Below are 25,612 nucleotides of genomic sequence, written 5' to 3' on the forward strand. Positions count from 1 at the left end.
GGGAAACTTTCTCCCACAGTCCCTCCATTTCTGTTTTCTAACGGCATCTCTTAGTATCTGTCAGTTAGCGTTAACTCAGAATATATTGTCACCTGCAATTTTCTGATTTCTTCCACACCGTATAAATTGTTTCATGGGGAGATGAGTGAATGAGAGGAACAAATGTGACAATAAGCAAAATTAATTTCAAGGCTTTTGTTGTTGTTGTTTACAGATAATATAATCTGACACGCTTCTACTCCTCAGTTTAAAACTGTTTGTGGGACTGGGAGTGTGGTGTGACTGGTAGTGTTTGCCTAGCAAGCATGAGCCTGTGTTTGGTACCCAGAACCGCATATAATCAAGTGGGCGTGGTGTGCTTGCACACCTGTAACCCATGCAAAAGGATCAGAAGTCCAATGACATCCTTGATAATATATAGAATTTGATGTTATCCTGGTGTACGTGAAAACCTGACTCAACAGCAAAAATAAAACACAAACACAAACCAAAACATTTTGAGAAAGACTATTCTAAACAAATATTGAGAAAAGTAATGGGAAGTCTTGACATTAAAACAAAAAGGCAAATATCATTAGAAGATACAAATAAATACATTTTTATCTGTTCTAAGGTTAAAGGGTCTGAACTGGGACTCATAAACTATCCTGCAATGAAAAACTGAGGACAATTTTATTTAAAATAGTTGGGCTTATTTATTCATTTTTCCCGTCAAATATTTTAATGTGTGTTTGTATCTAGTTGCTTCTCCCCTGGGAACTGGCTTTTGGTTTTATTTAGGTTAAATAGGCACAGAAATTAATGAAATAAATGGATAGGCAACTAATATCAGATGTGTAGAGGTTATTTTGAAGGAATAGAAGAAGTCCACATAATCTGGCTTGCATACTGAAAAAGAGGTCAGAAGAGGTTCGCTGGAAGAGGCAGAAGTCTGAAATTAATCAAGATATCAGTAGGAGAAAGTTTAGTTTCAGTCAAAGCAAATGTTTGGAATGAGATCATTGCAAAAGTACAGTAAACAGTCATTTGTGGGAATTATAATAGTCCATACTTATGAAAGTGATGTTCTTAGAGGCACAAGTGGAAGATATATGGTTAAAAAAGTTGGACAGAGTATGAAGCAATTTTATTCTGCCTCAAAGAAATAGATAATATAGTACAGAGGTTCAGGAGTAAGTGATGGGTTACAAGGAAGGAATGATAGAAACAATTTAACTAGATATCCTTATCAGTGTATGTTCTAGGAAGTGGAGAGAAACCCAAAGTCAAAGCACTTATAAGGTTCTAATACAGTATCCTTGTCAAGGGGAAGAGTAATGAGCAACTAAAGTAACAACAGATTCAAACATTTGTCTTGTATAATAAGTCAGCAAGATTTAGTGCCGAGTGTCAGGAATGAAAAGAAGGTCACAAAAATATGAACTGCCTTGGGGGGCTGATGAGTTAGAGGTGCCAGTAAAACTTCTAAACATCGGTATACGGTAAATGTTTGAGGTCTGAAGCTAAAGGTCAGAGGGGAAATGTGGGGCAGAAATCATTAACATATGTATACCAGAGGTCAGAACCATTTCATGAGGTCACACAAAATATTTAAGAAAGGATTACATCTGGAACACTTTGTGACAATACCACTAAGGGACAGGATTCAGTGGTGTGCCAGAATCATACTGGTTCATGATAACTCCCTGTGGGACTGTCAGAAATTTTTAAAATGTGTTGATTAAAGTCACCTTTATTAGAGATCAAGTTATACAAACTTAGAATTCAATACTTTCTTTAAGTATTAAGTGTTAAGACTCTCCCTATTGGTCTCCATCTCATATTCATGAGTTTGCATGTGGCTTTTCCTTTTGAATGGTGGAATGTATCACAGTATGTGTGGCTTCTGTGTATCTTACACTCAGCAAGGTCACAGCAGTGGTTTGAAACCAGTCTAGCAGAAACCTTTATACAATGAAAACCATCATGGGTAATTGGTGGGGACTTGTGTGTGTGTCTGTGGTGTTTGTACATATAAGAAAATCATGGGGGAAATGTTACTGAAGCAGATAAACAGTGAATGTATGCAGTGTTTATGGCGATTAATTGTGGAGAGCATAAATCTTTGAGAAATGCTTTCTTTTTACTCCACCTCCACTAATAAAAACTGCTTGCATCATTAATGCAGGAGTGAAACTATGTTTGCTTCAGTAACTTATGTACATGAAGACATTGACTGGTCCTTGTGAACTATATTTGCTCATCAGTTGCAATTATAGGCAGCTGGCAGTATTCAACAATAGCATTCTGTAAGACATAGTTACCTCTGTAGAATATGGGAGAAAGTAAGTTACATATAATAATATTATTTGTCAGTTTTGTACTTATTAATATCAGAAATTCTTATGCTAAATTGCTATGTGCAAACATACTTTTTTCTCTTGGACAACCAGTTGTTAAGGGTTGACGTGAGCATCACTGGGGTAAGTGGAAGGGGGAGACAGTGTGTGTTTGGGGGGCAAGTAGGGAGCCAAGAGGCTGCCGTGGAAAGGGCATGGACAGCAAACAGACGTACGAACATGAGGGGCCAGAAAGATCATCATTGCAAATTTAAAAATTTGTTAAAATGTTGATTAAAAAAAATAAACAACTAGAATTACTTTAAGGATAAGAATTATTTGAGGAGAAAGTTAACTTTAGTCAAGATTTTCCTTTCTGAGATGTATTTTTGCCAGTCTTAAAATTGAAAGAAACATTGTTTTTTATGACTACAGAAAAAACAAAAACCACCACCAACAACAAAACAATCCACACTGCATTGTAATTAGAAAAGTAAGGAAAGTTTTGTCTGAGGCAAAGCCTCACAAATACTGCCCCTAGGGTATATCATACCACAGAGAATTTCTCTTTTATTTGAGGCAGGAGTGCTCAGTCGCCTGCCTGACTTTCATGCAAAGGCAAATCCCCAGGGACTTCCAACCTAGCTGGTTAGTAAGGTTATCGCACCTTCTCTTTAGAATGAGTATCAATTAAATGTAAACACAACAGTACCTCTAAACAGTCTAATGAGTCCCACTGGGAGCAGTAGGTCTTTGTCTTTTGGGTGGGTTCATTAGTCTGCTTTTGTGATGCATTACCTAAAGTCTAGGCTGGGTTTCATCATGTTAAACCAATGATCCCCAGTAACAAAGAAACTATCCAAAGACAGATTGCCCAAGAATATTACAGCATTATCAATATAATCATTGTAGAGTTTATTAGGAAAACAAACTATTACTCTCATTAAAAATGTCTACATGGTCTAAAACAAATGTTTTATTCATAATTTCCTTTCAAAATAAAAAAAAAGACTGAATGGAGTTACTTATTCTATATTGAAAGTGGGAATTGGTTATTAGTTATGTACAAAGAGTTGATTAACTGAGAATATTTTAAAGAGAAGATAAACTGGTTCTACCTACCAAATTAACTGGAAATCTAAATTTTTTTAAAAAAGTCACACTTTAAATCAGATTCTGATGATATAATTTACTAATTAAATAACTCCAAAGGAATAAAATATAGGAACAAATAGAACCATGAATTATGTCATACCCATAATTAATTAGTTTGTCACACTCATAATTAGTTGATTTCTAAGACATTAAGGACAGTGAAGAATATCATGGCACCTATGGAAGGAGCTGGAAGCCTTGAATTACAAAGACTCAAATAGAACTAGTGAAAGACATGGCATAAGAGAGGAAAAAGTGAATCAAAAGGAATACAGAAGGCAATCGATAAAGCACATCAGCATGGCGACAGTGAGAAGCAGAGACAGATCAATAGCTTTGAGGCAATGAGCAGCAAAAAACAAAAACAAAAAAACCAAAGAAACTCCCCCAAACCCAACCAAACAAAAACCCACCCATCTTTGGTGAAAGCACCACCCTAATTTAGCATCTCTGATGTTTCCTTTGATTTTTCTGTTGGCTTTCTCAATGGAATATTCCATGTGGGATAGATACTACTCTGAACTGGCGTTAGTTTTTTCTCAGCTCTTGTAGAACCATCTCAAATTTGTAGGACTCCACTGGAAACAGTGGAAGGTGGCATGTTCTCTGTTTTCCATTCTGGGAAACATACTTGTCTCAAATTTCTTCCAGTCTTGATCAAAAGTCACCTTTATAAAAAAGGCCTCCTGGAGCTGCTGTTATTTACATAACAGCCATTTCATACTAGTCACTTTCCCCTTTTGATTTATCTATAAAAAGATGCTTAGTTATATGAAGGGTATTGTTTTAGTTAGATTTCCACTGCTATGATGAGACATTATGACCACAAGTAAATTGAAGGAGGGAATATTTCGGCTTACAGTTCCACATCACACATACAGATGAATACTACTCCACTCTAAAGAAAAAAGGAAGTTTTAAAATTTGCAGAAAAATGGATGGACTTAGAATGTATAATACTAAGGGAGGTCATCCAGTAGAAGAAAGAAAACAACACCATATTCTCTCTCACATGCAGGATTTAGCGAATAATATACACATAAATTTAAACAAATGAGTGTGTGGAGAGAGTATGATATGAATATAGAGGAAAGAAAGGTGAAGTGTAAGGTTATGAAGAAGGACTGAGAACAGGTAATGGACACAGTTATGAAAGAGGATACAAAGCTAGTAGCTTTCCTAGTTTGAATTCTGCCATCATTTCCTTTTTGATTTTGGTGGTGAATAAGTACACAAAATATATTCAATAGTTTTGAATTTTGCCATCATTTCCTTTTTGATTTTGGTGGTGAATAAGTACACAAAATATATTCAATAGTGAAAATGTAAAATTTAATGTGAAGCACCACAGCTTTCCTTCTGAATACATATTCTAACTGTATGGAAGTTGAGTTGTGTAGACTTTGAGCCTGGTTAATTTTGGTATTCTGTGTTTTTATTTATTTGCAAGTTTTTAATAATAAAGTTTATAAAATTTAATATATACATGTCTAAAACTAAAAGTTGATATGCCTTTCCTTACATATCTAGATCTTCTTCCAGTCTTTACCTCATTTAATAACATCATGTCCTACTCAATAAACTACTTTGAAGCCTTAATCTCGTTCAGTCTCTAGTTCATAGAAACACAGAGGTAGAACCAAATCAGAGGGGATTCTGAGGCATGCTAAAATTGGGGGATTTCTTGAGCAATCGAATCAGAATCTGGAGTCCCTAACTTGGTATGAAAAGCTTGCTACATTTGGTCTGCCTGTCTACTTTTTTTTTTTAACTCTGTTTCTTCTTTTACCAAAAATAGATTTTTTATATAATATATTCTTATTACAGTTTTCTGTTTACTTTTAACAGTAAGCCGACTTACTCCTTTTCATTTTCTGCCATACTAAACTTTGTAGTTGGAATTTTCATTGGACTGTCAACCAGCTCCCAAATAAAGACACGGAGACTTATTACTAATTATGAATGCCCAGCCTTAGCTTAGGCTTGTTCCACTATCTCTTTTAAATTAATTTAACCTGTTTCTATTCATCTACATTTTCCTCAGGGCTTTTTACCTTTCTCTCATTCTGTATATCCTTTTTTCCTGCTTTCTCCGTGTCTGGCTGGCTGGCCCCTGGCGTCTCCCTGGCGTCTCCCTGGCGTCTCCCTGGCGTCTCCCTGGCGTCTCCCTGGCATCCCTTTTCTTTCTTCTTCCAAACCAAAATTCCTCTTCCTAATTTCCCTATCAGGAAGTCCTACCTATACCTCCTCCCTTGCTATTGGCCATTCATGTTTTTATTAGACCTGTCAGGTGCCTTAGGCAAGCAAGGTAAAATAGCAATACATCTTTATACAATTAAACAAATACAACACATCTTTACATAGTTAAACAAATGCAACTCATCTTTGCATAGTTAAACAAATATTCCACAACAAAACTTTGTAGTACTCATGTAATTTTCCAGGGATGGTACTCAAATTAAAAAAAAAAATCGATAGTTTGATGAAAGCATGCAGTGCTATCTAAATAAGAATTATACAACCCAAGTAAAACCACAAACTGAGGGCCAGGCAACAGTACTGTCTAATAATGTAAGGCCCAACCTTTGACCCTAGTAGCCCTGAGTTCTAACTGACTCATCCTTAACTACCTCTGAGAGTGAGCATATTTTTTAGAACATGCAACTTCAGATTTAAAACAAAGTAGCAATAACACACCTATCATGTAAATATTGAAGTCTTCAAATGACATAAAGCTTATGACTTAATTAGCAGAACACTTATCTTGTTTTTTGCCTTCACTTTTTTTAAAAAAATGTTTTCATGTATTTAAATAATCCTGCAAGGAAACTATGTTAACACCAGTGCCACTGACTCACAGTCTACTAATTGGATCACCTACACCAATATTCTTTTTGGAAATCACTGACTTGCTTTTAGGCTTCACAGTTTTCTTAAGAAGTGCCCTAAGGCATTTGCACATTAAGCAAAACAACTGGAAAATAAAGGAATCTACACTGCAGCGACATTTGGATTTTCTTTAAATGTACATTAAATTTATTTTGTGTGAGAAACAAAAGAGCACTGTAATCTGTCAATATATTTTGTGTTTATAGGAATTAGTGCTGTGAGCAAAACCATGGCATTCTCTTAAGAAAGGTTAGGTTAAAAATATTTAAAGTTTTCATTCTGTCAGACCAGCCTGGAGGTGTCTGCAATCCCAGTAATTGGGAGAGGGTGGCAAATAGAGTTCAAGGCTTAAATTAATGGAGCCTGGGCTACAGGAGACCTTGCCTTAGAACAACCAAAACAAAAGGAATTTCATCCAAATGTATGGCTTCTGTCTTAAGTTATTTAACAACCTTGTAAAAACAAATTGGTACAATTCCTGTCAAGATTTCCCTCGTGCAGTTTAGCAATGACAATTACTTAAAATTTGAGTATAGCTAGAATGAAATTGAGCTAATCAAACAATTTAATTCTTTAAGCTAGAGAACATTTTTAGAAAACACATTTAAGCATGTGTTAATCATGCTGCTTTCAACTATAGGTGTTATCTTACTCAGAACTTTATTAAGGTTGTTTTTAGTCCTGCAAAACATTGATGAGAAGAATTTTGTGATTATTCAGAGAGTACTACTAATTTCTAAATTTAGACCCCTTGTAGAAAAATAATGTTATAGAAACATAGTTTCAAATTAACTGGGGCTGGACCTGTGAAAGTTGACTGAGACAAGATATCTCTAAATCCGTCATGAAGTGTATTCCACCAGAGTCTCTATACTGCTGCGAAGACTTGTTGCAGAATGAGACAGGGAAACAACCAAACAACCAATTTTCTCAGTGTCTGAACTTCTTATTTACTCACTTATTTCTTCAATCAATAAACAAATAGTAAATGTCTGCTGTACATCATGGCCACTTCTTGGCTGTAGAATATGATATACATATATAATATAATAAATATAATAAAATATAAAATATAAATTATATTGTATAATTATATAATTTATAATATAAAATATAATATAAATTGTATTTTATGTATACCCCGATGTTTGCACAGTGAATAAAGCAGCAATAAACATGGGGTTGCCAATAAGTCTCTTAGAGGGTAGTCTCTGGTTATATACCCACAAATGATATAGGTTAAACTTGAGATGATGTGAACAATTTTTGAGATGGCCAGCATGGTCTTATTAAGAAGATTTAGCTCTCAAGAGTGAGGTCAAAAGCTAGGTGGTGGTGGCACAAGCCTTTAATATCAGCACTTTCGAGGCAGAGCCAGGCGGATCTCTGTGAGTTCGAGGCCAGCCTGGTCTACAGCGCAAGATGCAGGACAGGCACCAAAACTACAAAGAGAAACCCTGTCTCAGAGAGAGAGAGAGAGAGAGAGAGAGAGAGAGAGAGAGAGAGAGAGAGAGAGAGAGAGAGAGAGAGAGAGAGGATTGAGTTCAAGGGATGCTAGGACAGAAATGCTCATTCAAGCCACAGCCATAGTTTAAACCTCTCTGGCTTTCAGAATAGCATGCCGGTATGACATTACTTATAGGATGCACATAACATGGCCATTAAAAGAAAGAGAAAAAGACTATAACTCTCAGAAAAGTAGATGAAACACAATGGTGGAATGTTGTGCATCCTCTGAAGATCTAGGGTAGAGATGAATTTTGAGATATAACAGTAAACTATATCAAATTATTTACCACATCTTAATGAACCATTCTAATACTTGAAGAAAAAGACCCTAGCAACACCTGTCCCATTAATTTGTATCCTAGTGTTTTGTCTAGTTTTTAAGTCAAATTGACATCGCTAGTTATCAAACAGGTGAGAACCTCAATTGACAAAATGCCTCAATAAGATCGAACTGTAGGCAAGCCTGTGGAAGCATTTTCTTAATTAGTGATTGATGTGAGACGGCCCCAGCTCATTGTATGTGGTGCTATCTTTGGCCTGGTGGTCCTCGGTTCTATAGGAAAGCAGGGTGACCAAGCTATGAGGAGCAAGCTAGTAAGCAGCACTCACCCATGGCCTCTGCATCAGCTCCTGGTTCCTGACATATGATTTCCTGCCCTGACTTCCCTCAGTGGTGGAGTGTGATGTGGAACTGTAAGCTGAAATATTTTCTCCCTCAATTTACTTTTGGTCATGGTATTTCATCACAGTGGTAGAAACCAAACTGAGACGCCTAGTAATATGAATACTCCAAAGTGAGACGTGTCAAGATCCTACACTAATAAAGATGCACTGACTTTGGAAATTACCGTCAATAGATGTCACACATACAGCAGCCCTTAGATAGAGAGCCTTGCTTGGAAGAACAGGAAATGCCTTTTTTTTTTTTTTTTTTCAAATAGTCCCCACTTAGCATTATGTAATAAGACAAAACACAAAACACTAGTGAATGTAAGAGTTCCCTGTTTTCCCTTACCATCTGTAAAACACGCCTCTGGCTCATCTGAGTTTACAGGCTCGGCTTCTGCTTCTTCTCCTTCTCCTGGCAGAGGGTTATCAACCGTGCTGCACTCAGAGGAACTTGATCGGTTCCGTCTCTAAAAAGGAAAGCACCACCCCCACGAGAAAAGTCATTTAGTGAACGTTCAAGTATGACATGGAAGCATCATTTAATGACCAATCATGCAAAGGGTCATGAAAAATGTTCAACAGTATGATGACCATATAAACAGAGAAGCACACGTTGAGATCAAGTTACCCTATGGCACCCCTATAATTGATCGTTCTATCTACACATCCTGCAAAAAATAAATTTCATAATGCTCGTACGTAAGCACTTGGACAAAGCTGGCAACAGGAAGTGTTTTATTTCAACTATCATGTGGGAAATTATTGGCCAGACTTATTATTATCTTATGTTTAATACAGACTTATGTGAAGTTATTCTTTGGGGATAACTGACCCCTGGGAAACACTAATACACAAATGTCAAGGTGCAAACGCTGCATCACCAAAAGGACAGAGCCTATAGTTGCCAGAAAAAGATTTTAAGTAGTTGGGACTTTAAAAATTATATGATAATATCGCAATATGTTCTATTTACTTTTAGAATAGAATAGGTAGCAGGATGCTATAGGTAGAAAGTCATTAAACAAGACAAATATAAAATGTAAACTGTATTGGAACCCTAATGTCAAAGAGCAAACCAACACCACCCATTTTAATCTCAAATCTTACTGCATGGAAGAGAAGATCATAAAGTATTATTTGTTTTCAAGGCAAAAAGAGTGGCGACGTAAGGTTGCATCACATGCAAATGCTGAAATAAAAGTCCAGTGGAATTAAACAGGAATTAAACGTGGCAGACTCACACATGAGAGCATTGAACTCGTCATTATGATCATTCTGCTGATCATAATGCAGACGAGTTCCCCTCCCAAACTTTATGATCAAGTAATATATCGGCACGTATACACACATACACAGAATGTTTCAGATACAGTATATACAGTAATTGTAGCAAGACTCAGCCAAATTCCTAATACTGGTTTCCAGATGGGTAGAGCATCTCACAATGGAAGAGTTCATTTCTCATTCTCATTTTGATAGATGACACACGAATATGGAAAACTACTACTTATCATGATAGTGCTTCATTTATTCAGATTAGAACTTAAGTTTGGGAGAATAGTTTAAGCAAATTAAGGTGGTAAAATGAAAAAAAAACTCACTTTCAATGATTCTTTTGTCAATAAATTTGCATTGATATCATAGGTTTAATTTAAAGTATTAAATTTTAAGGTGGGCTTTGAAGGTCTTTTTATGTGTACTATATTGAATTCTTATTGTTATAATAATCACACATCAATCATCAGTCATAGCAGCATTGGTATGTTGTATAGATGGATTATTGGTGGTCTTTTTTATAACCAAAGTGAAGAATTAGAAATATCTTATGAAATGAATACTTCAATGGATATGCTATTTCTACAATATTAAGGCTTTCATTATTAATATCAGTTATAAAGGGCATCAGTACACAATTACAATTAAAGGTGGGTTGTAAAAAGTGGTAAAATTAATCTAAAATACCTTAAAGTATGAAAGAGAAATATTAATTAATTAATTGGTGAAAGCATATTTAATATCACTATGTTGAGCTTACTGGGGTGTTAAGGGAGAAGAAAACATGATCAGAATGTATTGCATGAAAAAATTAATTTCAATAGAAAGACCACTAACAAAGACTTATCTCAAGTAACAAACATTCTGCAGGAGTTTAGGCTTCAAATTAAACACTAGTCTAGCAAATAATAGTTATTAGAAGACACTTAAAATGATTCATGTTTTATATTATGGTAATTCTATGAAACAAAATTTTGTACTATATCTAAAGGAGCATTAGTAAAGATTTATCCCATTGCATTATGAGCAAATAAAACTTAAGATGATTTTAAGTAGTGTTCTATTAAAACTCCTTTTTACAGATATTGATTTTTTTGTCAATTAAACAGAGCTTGGTTCAGACATAATAGCTACAGAGTATTATTGTTCACTGGAATAAGAATTATCTTAATCTCTGACATGAATCATAATTAATTCATATACTAAGTCAAATTATTGTAGTCAATATTTAACTTTACAATGAATGTATTATCTATTCACACAGTAACTCATTATATACTTTATATAAAAATACATATATATATATATTCAGCTTCTGTAAAATTTAACATTTCATAGGGTCCTATGAAAATACCTTTAAATACAATAGGTGATACCTGTAATATAAATTTTATCTTGAAGTAAAATTTACTTGCTATGTTCAGAAAGCATCTTTAAACTTAAACACTGAAATTTGTTTTATTTATTCATTTTTATTATACAGAAAGATCATTCTAACTTTTGTCTCATTTTTCATAATCTTATGATTGTTTTAATTTTTATATTCATCACAAAGTTTTCCTTGTATTTAAATATGAAAAATGAATCAAATAATAAATTAGTAATTTAACATTAGGATATTTCATTTTTATTTTAATATGTTGTGAATGGTATACTTTCTCAATCATTTACTTGTTTGCAACCAAAGATAGTTTTTATATATAAGTTAAATGAAGTGAAATAGAATCATGGTTGACTCACTATTACTAAGACGAGAAGTGTGCCAGAATTAGCCTTATTTGACTATAAGTGTGTTTTAATAATATTTCTTTCATTTCTATGGAAATAATGCCCTTGATTCAAAATTATACAAAATTAAAAGTCATCTCCACCTTCTCCTTGACTCAACTCTCTTGAGATAGGCAATGTAAAACTTTTATATACATCTACATCAATATCTCTATCATATCTATCTATCTATCTATCTATCTATCTATCTATCTATCTATCTATCTATCTATCTATCTATCTATCATCTCTATATATGCATATATATATTCTTTTTTGTATCTTTTCATATATTTTGCTGTGTATCTATAAAACTCAGTGGTTGGGAAACCATCTTTATCATCAATGTAAACTTGAATAGGTATAAATTATTATTGAAACTATGATAAAATTAAAAAGATTTATTATTCTTCATGGTTTTCTCTTTCATTTGTTGTCAAGGGTGTTTTCTATTATGTTGAATGTGAGTAAAGACCTGTTAAATATGCACCACATTAAAATTATCTGCCTTATGTTGATCACAGACACATTTAGTACTTTTAAACCCTGACACAGACATTAGCACCAAAAGACTACTTCATGGTAGAATGGACAACAGCCAGTGCTACTTGATTCTTTCTTGTTCCATAAACTCCCAAGTATGACTATCTACAGACAGCAATCTTTCACTTGAAAGCAGAAAACCATGAAAGTCATAGCATGCTCTGTAGAAAACATGGAACTCAACATTTCTCAGAGTATGTCTGTTACAGAAAACGTCCCAGAGATGCTATATTTAGAATACTTACACATCACAGTCCCATTTGCTTCACCTGAGGAAAGAAATATTCTTAAGTAGCAGGGATCTGGCCAATTTATTTTATCCTAACATGAAAACAGTGGGGTGTAAGAGATTGTAAGAAGGTTGAGAGAAGCAATTGAAAAGAAAGGACTGGTTTTAAAAGGAATGATGCATGGGGCATTACTATTATGTATCAACAAGTGAGAATATTTTATTAGATACAGTCTCAATTCTTAGATGACTAAGTTGAGAATCTTTGTGAATAATTAAAATGTAAAATAGTAAAGGTCAGAATAAAGAATCAAAGGTCAAGGTAAAGCACATTTCAACTGTCTTGCAACTTTTATGGCTTTGCATTGCTCTCATTCCTTCCGGAAGAAAGCAAACCTCAGCTTCCTTCATCCATTAAGACTGGGAGGAGCTATAACATCGCTGCTTCTGCTATCACCTCGAGTGTAGTAGTTTCTTTATCAGGCTCAGAGTTCTGAATCTTCAGTCTTCTTCTGATCAACCTTAAAATTCTCAAGATTATAATTTTTTTTCAAAAAGCTGATGCCACCTTTAAAAATACTATCAGACCATTGAAAAGTCAGTAGAACCATCCTGTCTAGATGTGCATATCATTTGCACTAGCTCAGATCATTTTCAATATGTTTACAAATTGCAGGAAAATGTTACATTGTATTTTAATTATGAGCAACTAATACTCCTGCTTTCTTTTTTTCTAATATGGTGAAAGGATCCCTTTTTGTTTTATTATTTTTGTTTCTTTTGCTATCAGAAAACCTTGTAGGCATGCCAGGAAGCAGCCTTCTGCTCAGTGTTAATGACTTAGCAGTAATCACGCACGCACGCACGCAGTCAATATGGCATGTAGTTTCAGATGCTAAAGAAATAATGAGGGAAGCCTTAGCCATTGTCAAGAAATTTAAAATAAAGCCAACGACTTCACTGAGTCCTCATTTCCCTCAACATCTTCTATCAAGGGCGCTCTGTATCCAATACACAACAATCAATATAGCTAAATGGTAAGATCTTGGCTAAAAACATGAACAAACAAAAACAACGCTTGGAAACATAAGGAATTTGAAGGCTGTGTATTTCTCTGCTAGATCTAGTAGTGTAATCTCCAAGCTTTATTCTAACTAAAAAGGAAGGGAATAAAACCTTATTCCCTAATAAAGTTTTCAAGGCTTCTGTATGCTATCATAGAATGACTGTGGTGATTATTGACAGAAAATGTTATAAAACGCATTTAACAAACATTATCACAACTGACACCTGTTGAAAAATTCCAAGTGGGTTAGCAAGGATTTTAGCTAAGCAAATGTGAAGACAGAATGTGAGGTCCAAATATAGGTTGAAAGCCTCAAGCTTCTTTATATATCGTTCATAAATTCAAAACAAACCAGAAAGAAAAAAATCAACCTGTATCTTTCTTTAATAATTTCATCATCCCCTAAATGAAGATCAGGAGGGGAAAATTACAAAGACTAGAATAATCAATTTTCTCAACATGTGAATTTCTAATATTGAAAGCACAATGTATAATAATACAACATTTTTAAGCATTAAAAGTATCTTCTCTCCTGACCTTTGTACAGGTAGCTCCTGTCAAAGCACCACATTCCAAATCACTCTGTGCAAGTGAAAGGCTCCATTTTTACTTTGTTAGCATTTTGAATCATTAATCTATATGTATACATGTGTGTCTGTATTTGAGCATGTTAGTGTAGTGCTTTCCAAGGCCAGAACAGGGCACTGAATCCCCCAAGCTGGAGTAGAGGCAGTTGTGAGAAGCCTGACATTGGTGCTTGGAACTGAACAGAGATCCTCTGGAAGAGAAGCAAGCACTCTTAACCACTGAGACCCCTCCATGCCCAGGAATATGGATTGATATGTACTGTGCCTTCTCTAACACTAGTTTGGCAAAATTAATTAATTCACAATAAAAACATATATGTATACAATGTATATGATTATGTGTACATATATAAATACATGTAAGTGTATTTCTGAAAATTTTCTGAAATATTGTGTGCTCTACTATATCTATAAAGTGCTATTTTATACATGTATATTTTTATTCATGATCTAATTGAAGGATATTCATTACATTGTGAAATAGTTTTCTTCAAGATCATTGAGTTCAAATCACTAGAAACTGAAAAAAGGAAAACATTTCTTTTAACCATTAACAATAATGTCATGTACACAAAACATTAAAACATCAGATATTTGTTGTTGATTTTTTTTTCTTTTTCCTTGTGAATTGTTAGTGTCATTGTCCCTAGAATGTGACTGTTTCAGGATAACATTTTGCTTTCTTCACTGAACACCGGACAACAAATGATACAAATATTTCAACATGACAGAGAAGGTAAAAATATGAACTGGATTATAAAATAGACAAGATTCTTAATATGGTTTTATTACTCAGTCATTCAAAGATTATACTAAAACTATTAAATTTTACTTGTTAGCGCAATACATTTTTCTTATATGTTTTAGAAAATTTAGATAAAGCAGCCTATAGTATTGTTCATAACCTTAGCAAAACTGTCTCTATCTTACTGAAATAGAGCTGGAGTAGTCACTTATCTCCTTTAAAACTAGAAGCAGAGACAACTCTGAGGAGAACCAGAAATGTACTTTCATCAGTGAGTGATGTTATTTCTGGAATCAAATAAAACATTTCAAACACTTAGTTCTCTTTGGTAGGTAGATTATTAACATTTACTTGATGGTGTTTAAAATTGAATAAATATGCCTAATTTAAGGTTTTGAATTGGTTATAAAAACAAAATGCTAATCATTGCTAAATCATTCAAAATTACTCAAAACTTAGATTTGGACATTGGGTGTGTCAGCTCTGCTCTTACTTTCCTAGATATGTACTTGGAAATCAGTCAAATACTGAGTATTAATTTTCTTATCTGTGAATACAGAGCTAGAAAAAATAATTCTTTATGTTGATATCTAAAATACTCCTCCCACTGAACTTTGGATCAATAAAATGTTAATCTACTCAATTTAAAGCTGAGTGTTCTTTATTTGAAATATGATTTCTAATGTCTTTTACTACTGTATCTTACTTTTATAATCCATATAATAACATTGTATAGGTCATGCATTTGAAATCAGTTCAGAACATGAAAGATATACCAAGAGTAATCAAGAAAGTCACAAAAAACCCAAAAAACAGAAAAAAAAAACCCAAAAAACAAATGATGGAATAACCCCAGTGACATGCTTGACCTAGATTCATCGATGGAACAATCATACGTTTTTCTACTTTCTTGCAATGGGTCAGGCAGAAAGATTTCATAGCTGAATAGCATGCAAGACACTGAAGAAATATCATATATGTATGATGGTTTAGGTAACCTGTGTAAAAGTGGTCACAAGCACAGAGCTGTATCCTGGGGAGTTCCACTGTGGTTTTACCCCTGCAGAAGTGAGAAGGTTAGGTTCTGAAGTTGAGAAAGGCAGCAGGAGGAAGTAGTCAACTGTGACTTAAAGAGTATAATGCCTTATACCTGCAAGGAGAAACTCAGCATCTGTCTGAAACACATGGTATGTATTCACGATTAGATAATATATACGGAACACAGCAAAAAAAATGAAATGCCATTCAAGTAGACATAAAAATAATCATCCAGTTTTATAATTCTGTTATTCAGCAAATGAACATGTACACTATCATATACTAAGCAATTTTTCATATTTGTCCTTCAAATGTTCAAAACAATGTTTTAGAAATGGATTATATACACTGTGGGCTGGGTTGGAGTAATAGTATATAATTTGAGAAAAATACTCTTAAAATAAGCATTTTCCTCATTTATTTTAGTTGTCATGTTTAGCTTTAGGAGTTTCAACATAATAGCAGGAAAGTAGTACTTCCAGACATAAGAAAGCATAAAGAATAATACATTTTGATTTAGATATTTCAGACCAATATTTCATTGCCCAATAAAGATGTAAAGATTTTTTTATGGCATTTGGAACCAATCTGAGAAAAAGAAATGATCCAAATTTAATTTTCTAGGAGAGTGATTGATTTTAGTGACCTAATACATAAAGAAAAGGATCAAAGCCCAGCACCCCTCTAATATGAACTAGCAAACAATGAAATTTGGCCAGTCGAGAGCATTTCTGGTAAGAATGATTATACTTTACAAAGTTCAATACTAAGTGAAAATATAAACTGCCCTTTAATGAAAGGATGAGAAAAAACCTTCTATAAAATCTAAAGAGATACAGACTTAATAACAATGAAAAAACCATTAACAGTAAGTTGGTATAAAATATTTAACTTGGATGATTATATAAATTTAAGTAACTTTTTATCAAATCAATAAAGTGAATGTATTTCATATCAAATATGCACCTTATGTTTTCTGCAGAGACAATGGCTTTCAGACTTAAATATTGAGGAGACGAATGAGTGGAGAGATAAATGAGTGAATTAGGTAAGCAATATGAGTGCTTGGTCATTGGCCTGCGATTTCCTTCTGTGGCATAGTCAGCTAGTAAATTTACTTCCGTATGTCAGGGTTTGGTTCAAGGGCCACCTCTTCCAGCCTTAAGACATGCATCCCTTATTTTGGAGATCCTCAGTGGGATATGGTAGGGTCTTTTACAGAAACTGCTTATTCTACCTGTGTTGCAATGGTCTGCATATTTACCACACTTGCAAACTATCAGGTTAAAATTATTTCATTATTTTAATCAATTATTACTTAATATTTACCTTTAAAGTGCATACACTTTTAGTGTCAATTTGGAAATCAAATATTTAAAAGGGTCATGAATATTTAATGACTGTAATTTATGAAAGAAAACAATATTCCTGTCATATATAACTGCCAATATATACCTGTCAATATATATCTGTCTGTCTGTCTGTCTGTCTGTCTCTCTCTCTCTCTCTCTCTCTCATCTATATATATATAGATGTATATATATATATATATATCTGTCAATATACATGGTCATAGAAAAAATATTGTTCCCTCTTGTATATGATTTTAAGTACTGGATGAAACAATTTTAATTAGTTGCATAATGTTTAGGCAATTAAAATGAATATAATACTTGTAGAATAAAGATTTTTTTAAACTTTCTTTTTCCTTTATGCTATATTGAAATATATGAAACTGAATTTTGGGATATAAAAACAGTTAAATATTTTCAGTTCCTTATCCCTAAATTCATATACTCTTATTTTGTGTATGTCTTAATTCATGAAGGAAATTCAATTTCTATTTTCCTAGTAATTTTATATTATATTTTTGTATAATAATACATGATATGGGAAATACATTTCCCCCAATTGTATCCATTATCTATGTCTGTTAGAGGATAGCACTACTTTACCAATCATTTTCATGCTTTCTTGTAATAATGCAAACCTTCGTGAAGAGAAACCCAATGTTCTGGATTTTAGGGGTGTTTCCGCATCATGTGTCAGTCTCATCAATTAATCTGAGAGGTCAGGGTAAGAACCCCAGAGTTACCCCAGGAGTGGTTAGGCAATGACCACAAGGGCTTGCCTGAATTTTGTCTAGAGGAGTTTTCAATATTTATTAATAATTTACATGAAAGTAGAGGCATATTATTATAACACATGATTATCCTTTTTTCAAATATATAATCATAAATGTATATTGTGCTATAAATAGGGTACATTTATAATACTAAATGAAAGGAAAGATCAGAGTTAAATTGTCTTGAGGAAAATATATTTAAGGATTAAAAATCAGTTCAATAAATCTGGGAATTAGGCTGTTCTAAGTTAACAAATTTAAGCCAACAATATATAATGCTTAAGAATGATTATGGAGGTATAATCTAAGCTAAGTAAATCGGAATTAAGGATTCACTTGCAATTAGAAGTGCAATGTTAGACTCCCAATGAATCAACAAATGCCAGATTTCATTACAACAAAATATTTGATCCTGAATTTCACTGTTGCAGGGAGTAGCAGAAGGTCATTTTATTCCTATTTACTGTCTTGTCTTTCTATAGCATGTAGGACTGTGATTAAGATTTGGCATTCAAGCTGAAAAATTTCCTGAAACATCTACAGCAAACATACTTCATTAGTCCTTTAGAGTCTGTCATCTACAAGTATGGACATCATATCTACAATCTAGGGTGAGGAAGAATGTGCACTGGATGAATCAGATTGGCTAGTGTATGCATTTCCTTTTCCTTATGTGTATTCTCTCTCTCTCTCTCTCTCTCTCTCTCTCTCTCTCTCTCTCTCCCCCTCCCTCCCTCTCTCTCTCTCTCTCTCTCTCTCTCTCTCTCTCTCTCTCTCTCTCTCTCTCTCTCTCTCTCCTCCATCCATCCCTTACTTTGCATCCACCTCTTAGGTGTCACAGGAGATCACATGACTCTCCTGTCTATAAGTGCTGGAGTGTATAGATGCTATGGAGCGACAACCAGATCCCCTTTTTTGGTGGGCCCCTCATTGACCTGGCTTCCAGAAGTTTTGGCTGCCCAAAGCTGAGTTCTGTGTAAACTGTTATGTCAGAAGTGAGCTGCCTTACCCAATGTTATGTTCCTTCTCCTGGAAGACAGAGTAGGGGCCTGCATCTTTTTTACCAGTCCTGAACTGGCCAGGCCTCCCTGCTTTATGTTAAGACTACTTCAAGCTAAGCTAACAATGGAACTTCTGTAGGAGCAGGTGACATGGCTGTTACAAATGAAGCAGTCTAACATGTCCCCATTCCAACTGTGGCACTTCTCACATCTTGTTGCTGCTTGGTGTTTCCTGAGAACGTTCTGCACCAGATAATCCCCTAGCTTTCTCTCTATGAATGATTCCAGTTATTGACACAACAGAGCATACATGATTTCAACCTTTCTGCAACACTGACTCATCTTTTCCCATTAGATTTGTGTTTTTGGATAGTGACCACTCAACTTCATTTAGAAGCAGAAGAGATGTCCCAAAGTACAGTCTATAAATTGCCTAGCTCCTATAATTTAACTGCTTTCTGCATATTTTACTTCATCATTTTACTTGATTTTATTTTTTGGCTTTTCCAGACAGGATTTCTTTCTTTCTTTCCTTCTTTCCTTCTTTCCTTCTTTCCTTCTTTCTTTCTCTCTCTTTCTTTCTTTCTTTCTTTCTTTCTTTCTTTCTTTCTTTCTTTCTTTCTTTCTTTCTTTCTTTCTTTTCTTTCTTTCTTTCTTTCTTTCTTTCTTTCTTTCTTTCTTTCTTTCTTTCTTTCTTTCTTTCTTTCTTTCTTTCTTTCTTTCTATTCATTTTACATATCAATCACAGGGTTTCTATGTGTATTCCTGGCTGTCCTAGCATTCCCTCTGTAGATGAGGCTGGTCTTGAACTCAGAGACCCACATGCCTGTGCCTCCCAAATGCTAGGAATTAAAGGCAGGTGCCACCACCACCACCTGGTTTACCTTTTGTAATATTTGAATATAATAATTATACATCCCTCCTTTTAAGTCACATACACTTATATGAAGTGTATCTACCCCTTCCTAGCAAAAAAGTAAAACAATATTTAGTCACCCTGGTACTTTTGGGTGTTTCATTTTTTTTTTGGAATAATCTTTGAAAACATGTAATCTTGTTAGATGAGGTTAAAACTGTGGGTCTCATGAGTCATTACAGAGGAAAGCCCTCTGTAATGGAAGAAGAAGAGAAGTTCATGGTGGGCACATCAGGGCAGAACTAGGCTATGGAGATGCTTCTGAAAGTGGAGATTGTCATCAACTACCAGATGGCTTAGAAGCAGCAAAGGATGGATGGGATCTTTCTCTAGCCCTTTCAGATGGAAGGTAGCTCTTACAGTATTTTGAATTCTGATCTCTGGAGTAAAGAACCATCATCAACTATGTTCTGAGTCACAGAATGTGTTTCTGAAACTCCAGATATCAGTACATCATTAAAATAGTACATGATTCCACATATCTTCACTCAGAGTTCTTTATATTTTAACTTAGAGGTTAAACCACACAGTAGGGTTTTGTAGCTGAGAGAAAGTAAGATTGTTTTTTGCTTTTTTCCTCTCTCATAAAGCAGCTCAGCACAATTCCTGGAGCATAGTAAATTGAAATATGTATTTATTGAGTGAATGGCTACATTTCATGCTTCATCCAAGATTCTAAAGAGGAAGCAATTCATTGCTATAGGAGAAGTGTGTGTAGTGTGTGCATGTTCACAGAGTGCTTGCAGGGCTTGCCATACCTCAGGAATCTGAGAGAGAACCATCAATCCAGTGTCTATGTTCTCAGATGCAGTAGCAGTTTTATTTTCCTGAGTACTCTGTAGATAACAGTATGTTTTTTCTGGCTCAGAGATGGACTGTGTCTTTAGAGAAATTGTTTAGTCAGAATTGACCAAGATGCATTGCTAAGTCATTCTCTGGAAGGATGTTTCACTATGGAATATTTTGAATGCTGTACTCATTCAATTGTTTTCCTTGGCAAACAAACCTGTGTGTGTGAGAGGTGACACAAAAAAAGGACTGGAATGTCCCTATGAAATACACTGGGCACAGGACATAGCCCACTAAGATCAGGGCTTTGGGGAAATGAAGGCAAGAGGGGTTGGTTTCAAAGATCAGAGGTGTCCCTTCCCTTTGGTTAAAATGTAGGTTCTGAAATAGGCAACTGGTGAAATATGCAGTGTGGAACCAGAAGTTCTTTTGTAGTAGGTACAGTCTGCTTAGAGTCATCACCTCTAATTAGGAATGTGCTAGTCATTATTTCAAAGACATTTAAGGGTAGAGAATGAAGGCGCTTACAGGGGAGGAAGTAAATAATGAGGAATCTGGAAGGGGCAGAAATTGAGGTGCTTAGAATACAGAAGGTTTACATGAAAGAGAGAAGTACTTCGGATAAATACAGTCTGTGTTCCTTAGCTCCTAACTGAAAAGCAAGGCACAAATTGAAAAGTCCTCCCAGGAACATTTTAATTTAGAAAACCTGAAGCAAAAGAGCCCAGAGTTTTCACAGTGATATACTAGGAATACAAAGATAACTTTGGCTGTCATTTCTCAAAAGATATATGTCCACCTTATCTGGGGAGACAATAAATAGATTTTGTCAGCAATGAAGGCAACCTATGAAAATTCAGCCACTAGCTTTGAGCAAAAGAAAAATGACCAGTTAAAAAAAAATTCTCCTGGATGTTAACAAGCAATTTCAAATGGCTTTGGTTGATTTTCCTGTCTTATAAATTTCTTTGACAACTAGGATTTTAGGCTTATTTTAGAGAGTTATTGTCTTCCAGGCAATTGACACTTCCTAACGTCCATTGTTTTTAGAAGGAAAATTAGTTATTGAGTTAATTTCCTTTTCCATATGAAACTAAACTCAGAGACATGCTACTAAAACGTTGCTTATGGAGTTGGATTTTCTGAAAATTAGAAAATAAGCTGAAATTAGTACATTTGTTTTCTATTACTTTCTCCATGTAAAAAAAAATTTAAAATATATAAAGGGTTTTCTTCCTGACTTGGACATCAGAAAAGAATTTCTATATTTACTTAGTGATATGTATTTATATTTATTTAATCATTTATTCACTCAATAAATGATTATCATGATATATATATATGTACTACATTGGCTATGTTTATGCATATATGTATGTGACTATGAATTGCCTATTATTATGTCATATTTGACTATAAGTTCATGGATGACATGTCTTAATACGTTTAAACAGATTGATGATACTTGATAAATATCTATCCAATAATTTCTAATATGACTAAAATAGCAAACTTATAAAAATAACACAGGAAACATTTTCAAACAATAATTAGTGATGGATTTTGGTTATTATATTTGACATAAATGAAATATAGTTCAGCATATACATTAAGTTACTTAGATATACATAGACTGAAGTGGGAAAAGCAGACACAAATGTGTTTTTAAAGTTTCTGTTTGCTCACAACACCATTTAATGTATCCCAAAATTTCTCAAGAAATGGAAACTCAAATCTAAATAATAAATCAAGAGAGAGGCATAAAATTATATAGGACTCAAAATTAGACAGGTTTCTGTCAACTGGAGCAGAGATTAGGAAGGACTCAACAGGTAGATGTTTGGAAACCTTTGCGTACATTCACATAAGCTGTGATTTAGGTGCTAATGACTTTACAGAAGAATTTCAGAGTCAAATTTTAAAGATTTATGCAGAATTTGTCCACAGAAGGAAATCTCAAGTAAAGCAACACAGATCGAAAATATTTATGGCTTAGAGGTAAATTTACTTGGTATTGGGAAGGATTGGCAGGATAGCAGGGGGAAACAGGGGTAGTCATAGCTGCCTGAGTCTCTAGTTTGAAACTTTATATGTGGTGAATACTTCAGGAATCTCTGGAAACCAGGGATGACTCTATCTTGGGAAGCACATGATTAGGAATAAACTGAAGTGAAATTCGTTTTGATACCCAGAGCAGATGAGAAATGGAGGCAGAGGGACCAGTTGGAATTGGCAGGTAGTGGGTGTAAAGGTAAGAGTGATGGAGACGACCAGGGTATAGATAAAGACTGTGGCGACAAGAAAGGGATGGAGGATGGGAGGGTCAGCTGTTAGCTAAACCGGATTAAACCAATGATTAAAAAAGGGAGCAAGAAAACCTTATCTGAATGATTAGCAGGCTGTTTGAAATGACACACACAAACTCTCTATCATCATATCTCACGTTAGATCTGAGAACACCAGACATAGCAAATGCTGGTTCATCTACAAACTGTTAGTGCAGCGATACATGTGTGGTGACCTTACCTCCTTGCTGTACTCGCTGTCCGAGTCACTGCTAAGTTCTTCAGTGTTCATATTTTCCAAATCAGATTCCCCAGGTGCGATTGGCACTGTCACCGTGAGGCTGGGATTGTGAATAAAGGACTGGTAATCATTTTCATCCATAAAGCTTCTGTCTATACTGCTCCCATAACCACTCATTTTATCCTTTTCTTTGTGGAAAATGTGATCTTTGCTCATCTCAGCCAGTGTACGGTTTGAGATATAGTTTTCTTTTTTGTTGTTTGGATCTACTGCTCGTTTTGTGTCCTTGGAACCCTTTGGTTTTTTGGAAAATGATTTTAAGATAAATTCACGGACGGTCTGTTTCACATAATTGATTCCTCTTTTAATTCTGGCCACTGCAATCTGGAGGTTGTTTGCATCGGTGTCTTCTTCAATTGCCGTGAGATTGTCAGAACTAAATGAACTCAGTAACAGAGCCAGAAACAGGTTCAGGACCTATACCAGGGTAGGTGAGGGTGGGGAAAAACAGAGACATGGGAAATACAAAGAAGCACACTTTTCAGAATTACAGGTCACAGTGCAAACCCACAACAACAAAAAGGCGAAGCACCTTTTCATGCACTTGTAAGAACTCTCTCCATGTATAGACATGGGGGCTCAGGCAGCAGGGGTCAGCAATACCCCTGATAAATTACCAGGAGGTGCAGAGAACCATCCCCCAGCATTATCATCACGCCATTCATCAGTTTGTTTTTCTTCTGTCATGTGAGTCAGTCAAATCCCCTTTAATGAATCTCAAAGGCTCTCTTGACTCCCCTCTGATTACTACTTACTTTCCTGGGAAGCAAATTATGCGAGAAAATTAGACTATTGTCATTGTGCTGACCATTCAGGTCAAGATTAAGCATACTGAACATAATTCACACAAGACAATGAAACTGATTGGCTGTCTTTATTGAGTATCACTTAGGTCCTGGGAGAAGTGGCCAAGAAGGTCAGGGCAATTTGTATCCTTGAAGCAAGGTCTTTTTTGAGAGCAAAGTCATTTCTGCCTTTCCTTTCTGAATTAGGTATCCAAGTGAATTTCAGGTGTTAAGATTTTCACAGAGGGTCGAAGACATGTAAATTGTATGTATATTTAAAAGTTTTACATGAGAGTCACACACATACCTGAGCTACCATTAAATATAAGTGTCTTCAAGGCCCAAATTATTTACCTCATATTTTTATATAGGCTCAGAGCCTGAATGGAATCAAATGGTAAAAGGGACAAAGATTACAGCTTAAAAGTGCTTGCTGCTTCCTGGCTGAAACCCTGTTGAGCTCCACATGCACTCTTTGCCATTATGGACTGAGACTGCTAAAGTAGGGCCCAAATAAATCTTCCCTCCTTTAAATGTTTGTGTCAGGTGTCTGTTACAGGGATGAAAAAGTCTGGCTAACCCAGAATCATAGAAAACAATTTGGGTAATTGCTAAGACCATTTAGGTATTTTTAAACTGTTGTCTTTTTAGTATTTTATTAAGAACATATGTTTGTGTTTTAATAGGAATATCAATGAAACACTCTAAAGATCGGTTTTCAGTTAGTGGTCTACTCACTAGTTCAAAGTGTTAGAATCTTTCTAGCTTACGATATATTACTTCTTTAATGAGAATAGATACTGTGATAATATATTTCACTTCAAAAACGTGACAAGAAACTAATACTTACATTGGTTTAATGGATATCACAAATGAGAACAAAGTCAATTTCATTAACACAGGAAAAAAAGAAGTATTTATGAAAACAGGTGATAGATATCCAAAGTCCAATTTGGTGACAACAATTCTCATCATTGTCTTACCACAGACTAATGTTGACTAAAATCTACTTTTTCAAGTGTCCCTTTAAAACCTGTGGTTTTTAGGGATTTCAATAACTGTAAATAAACTTGCATAAGCAATAAATATGAGAATTTTCCCTTCTGTCTAGTGTGTGTATATGTGTGTGTGTGTGTGTGTGTGTGTGTGTGTGTCTGTCTGTCTGTCTGTCTGTTGTGTGTCTGTCTGCCTGTGTCTTTGTCTGTGTAGGCATGTGGAGACCAGAAAAAGATGTTTGATGTCCTCTGGCACTTTCAGATTTATTCTATTGCTACAGGGTTCTCACTGAATCTAGATTTGTAATAGATTGATGGTTAGCACATCCCAATGATCTTCTTGTCTCCACCCCCATAGTGCCAGGCCTACAGGCACATATGACCATGCTGGGCTTTTTACATGGCTTCTGGGAACTGAAATCAGGTCCTTTTCTTGCACTGAATGCACTCTTGCCTACTTAAGCATATCTCAAGCACCATAAGAAAGTTTTAAGATGTTAGATCAGTTTAGTGTATACCTTTAACATGAAGTTCCATTATCAAAATCATAATTTTATACTTCTTCCATTTTAAACCTATGTCAGTGGTAGTTCCTTGCTATTCAAGAGTTGATTTGCTAACTTTG

The 25,612-nt window shown here is 34.8% G+C and overlaps 1 protein-coding gene across 5 annotated transcripts in view; it reads right to left on the bottom strand.

Moving 5' to 3' along the window:
* Window positions 1-25,612, bottom strand: part of Scn9a (sodium voltage-gated channel alpha subunit 9) — a 146,941-nt gene that overhangs the window by 23,732 nt on the left and 97,597 nt on the right. For all 5 annotated transcript variants that reach the window (XM_042275387.2, XM_042275384.2, XM_042275386.2 and 2 more), the window contains exons 17-18: window positions 23,148-23,624; window positions 8,887-9,007 (exon numbers count right to left, since the gene is read on the bottom strand). In XM_042275387.2, the coding sequence (XP_042131321.1) occupies window positions 8,887-9,007; window positions 23,148-23,624 (598 nt within the window). The remainder of the gene's footprint in view (window positions 1-8,886; window positions 9,008-23,147; window positions 23,625-25,612) is intronic.

The sequence above is a fragment of the Peromyscus maniculatus genome, chromosome 4 (assembly GCF_049852395.1).
Source record: "Peromyscus maniculatus bairdii isolate BWxNUB_F1_BW_parent chromosome 4, HU_Pman_BW_mat_3.1, whole genome shotgun sequence".
NCBI classification, from domain to species: Eukaryota; Metazoa; Chordata; class Mammalia; order Rodentia; family Cricetidae; genus Peromyscus; species Peromyscus maniculatus.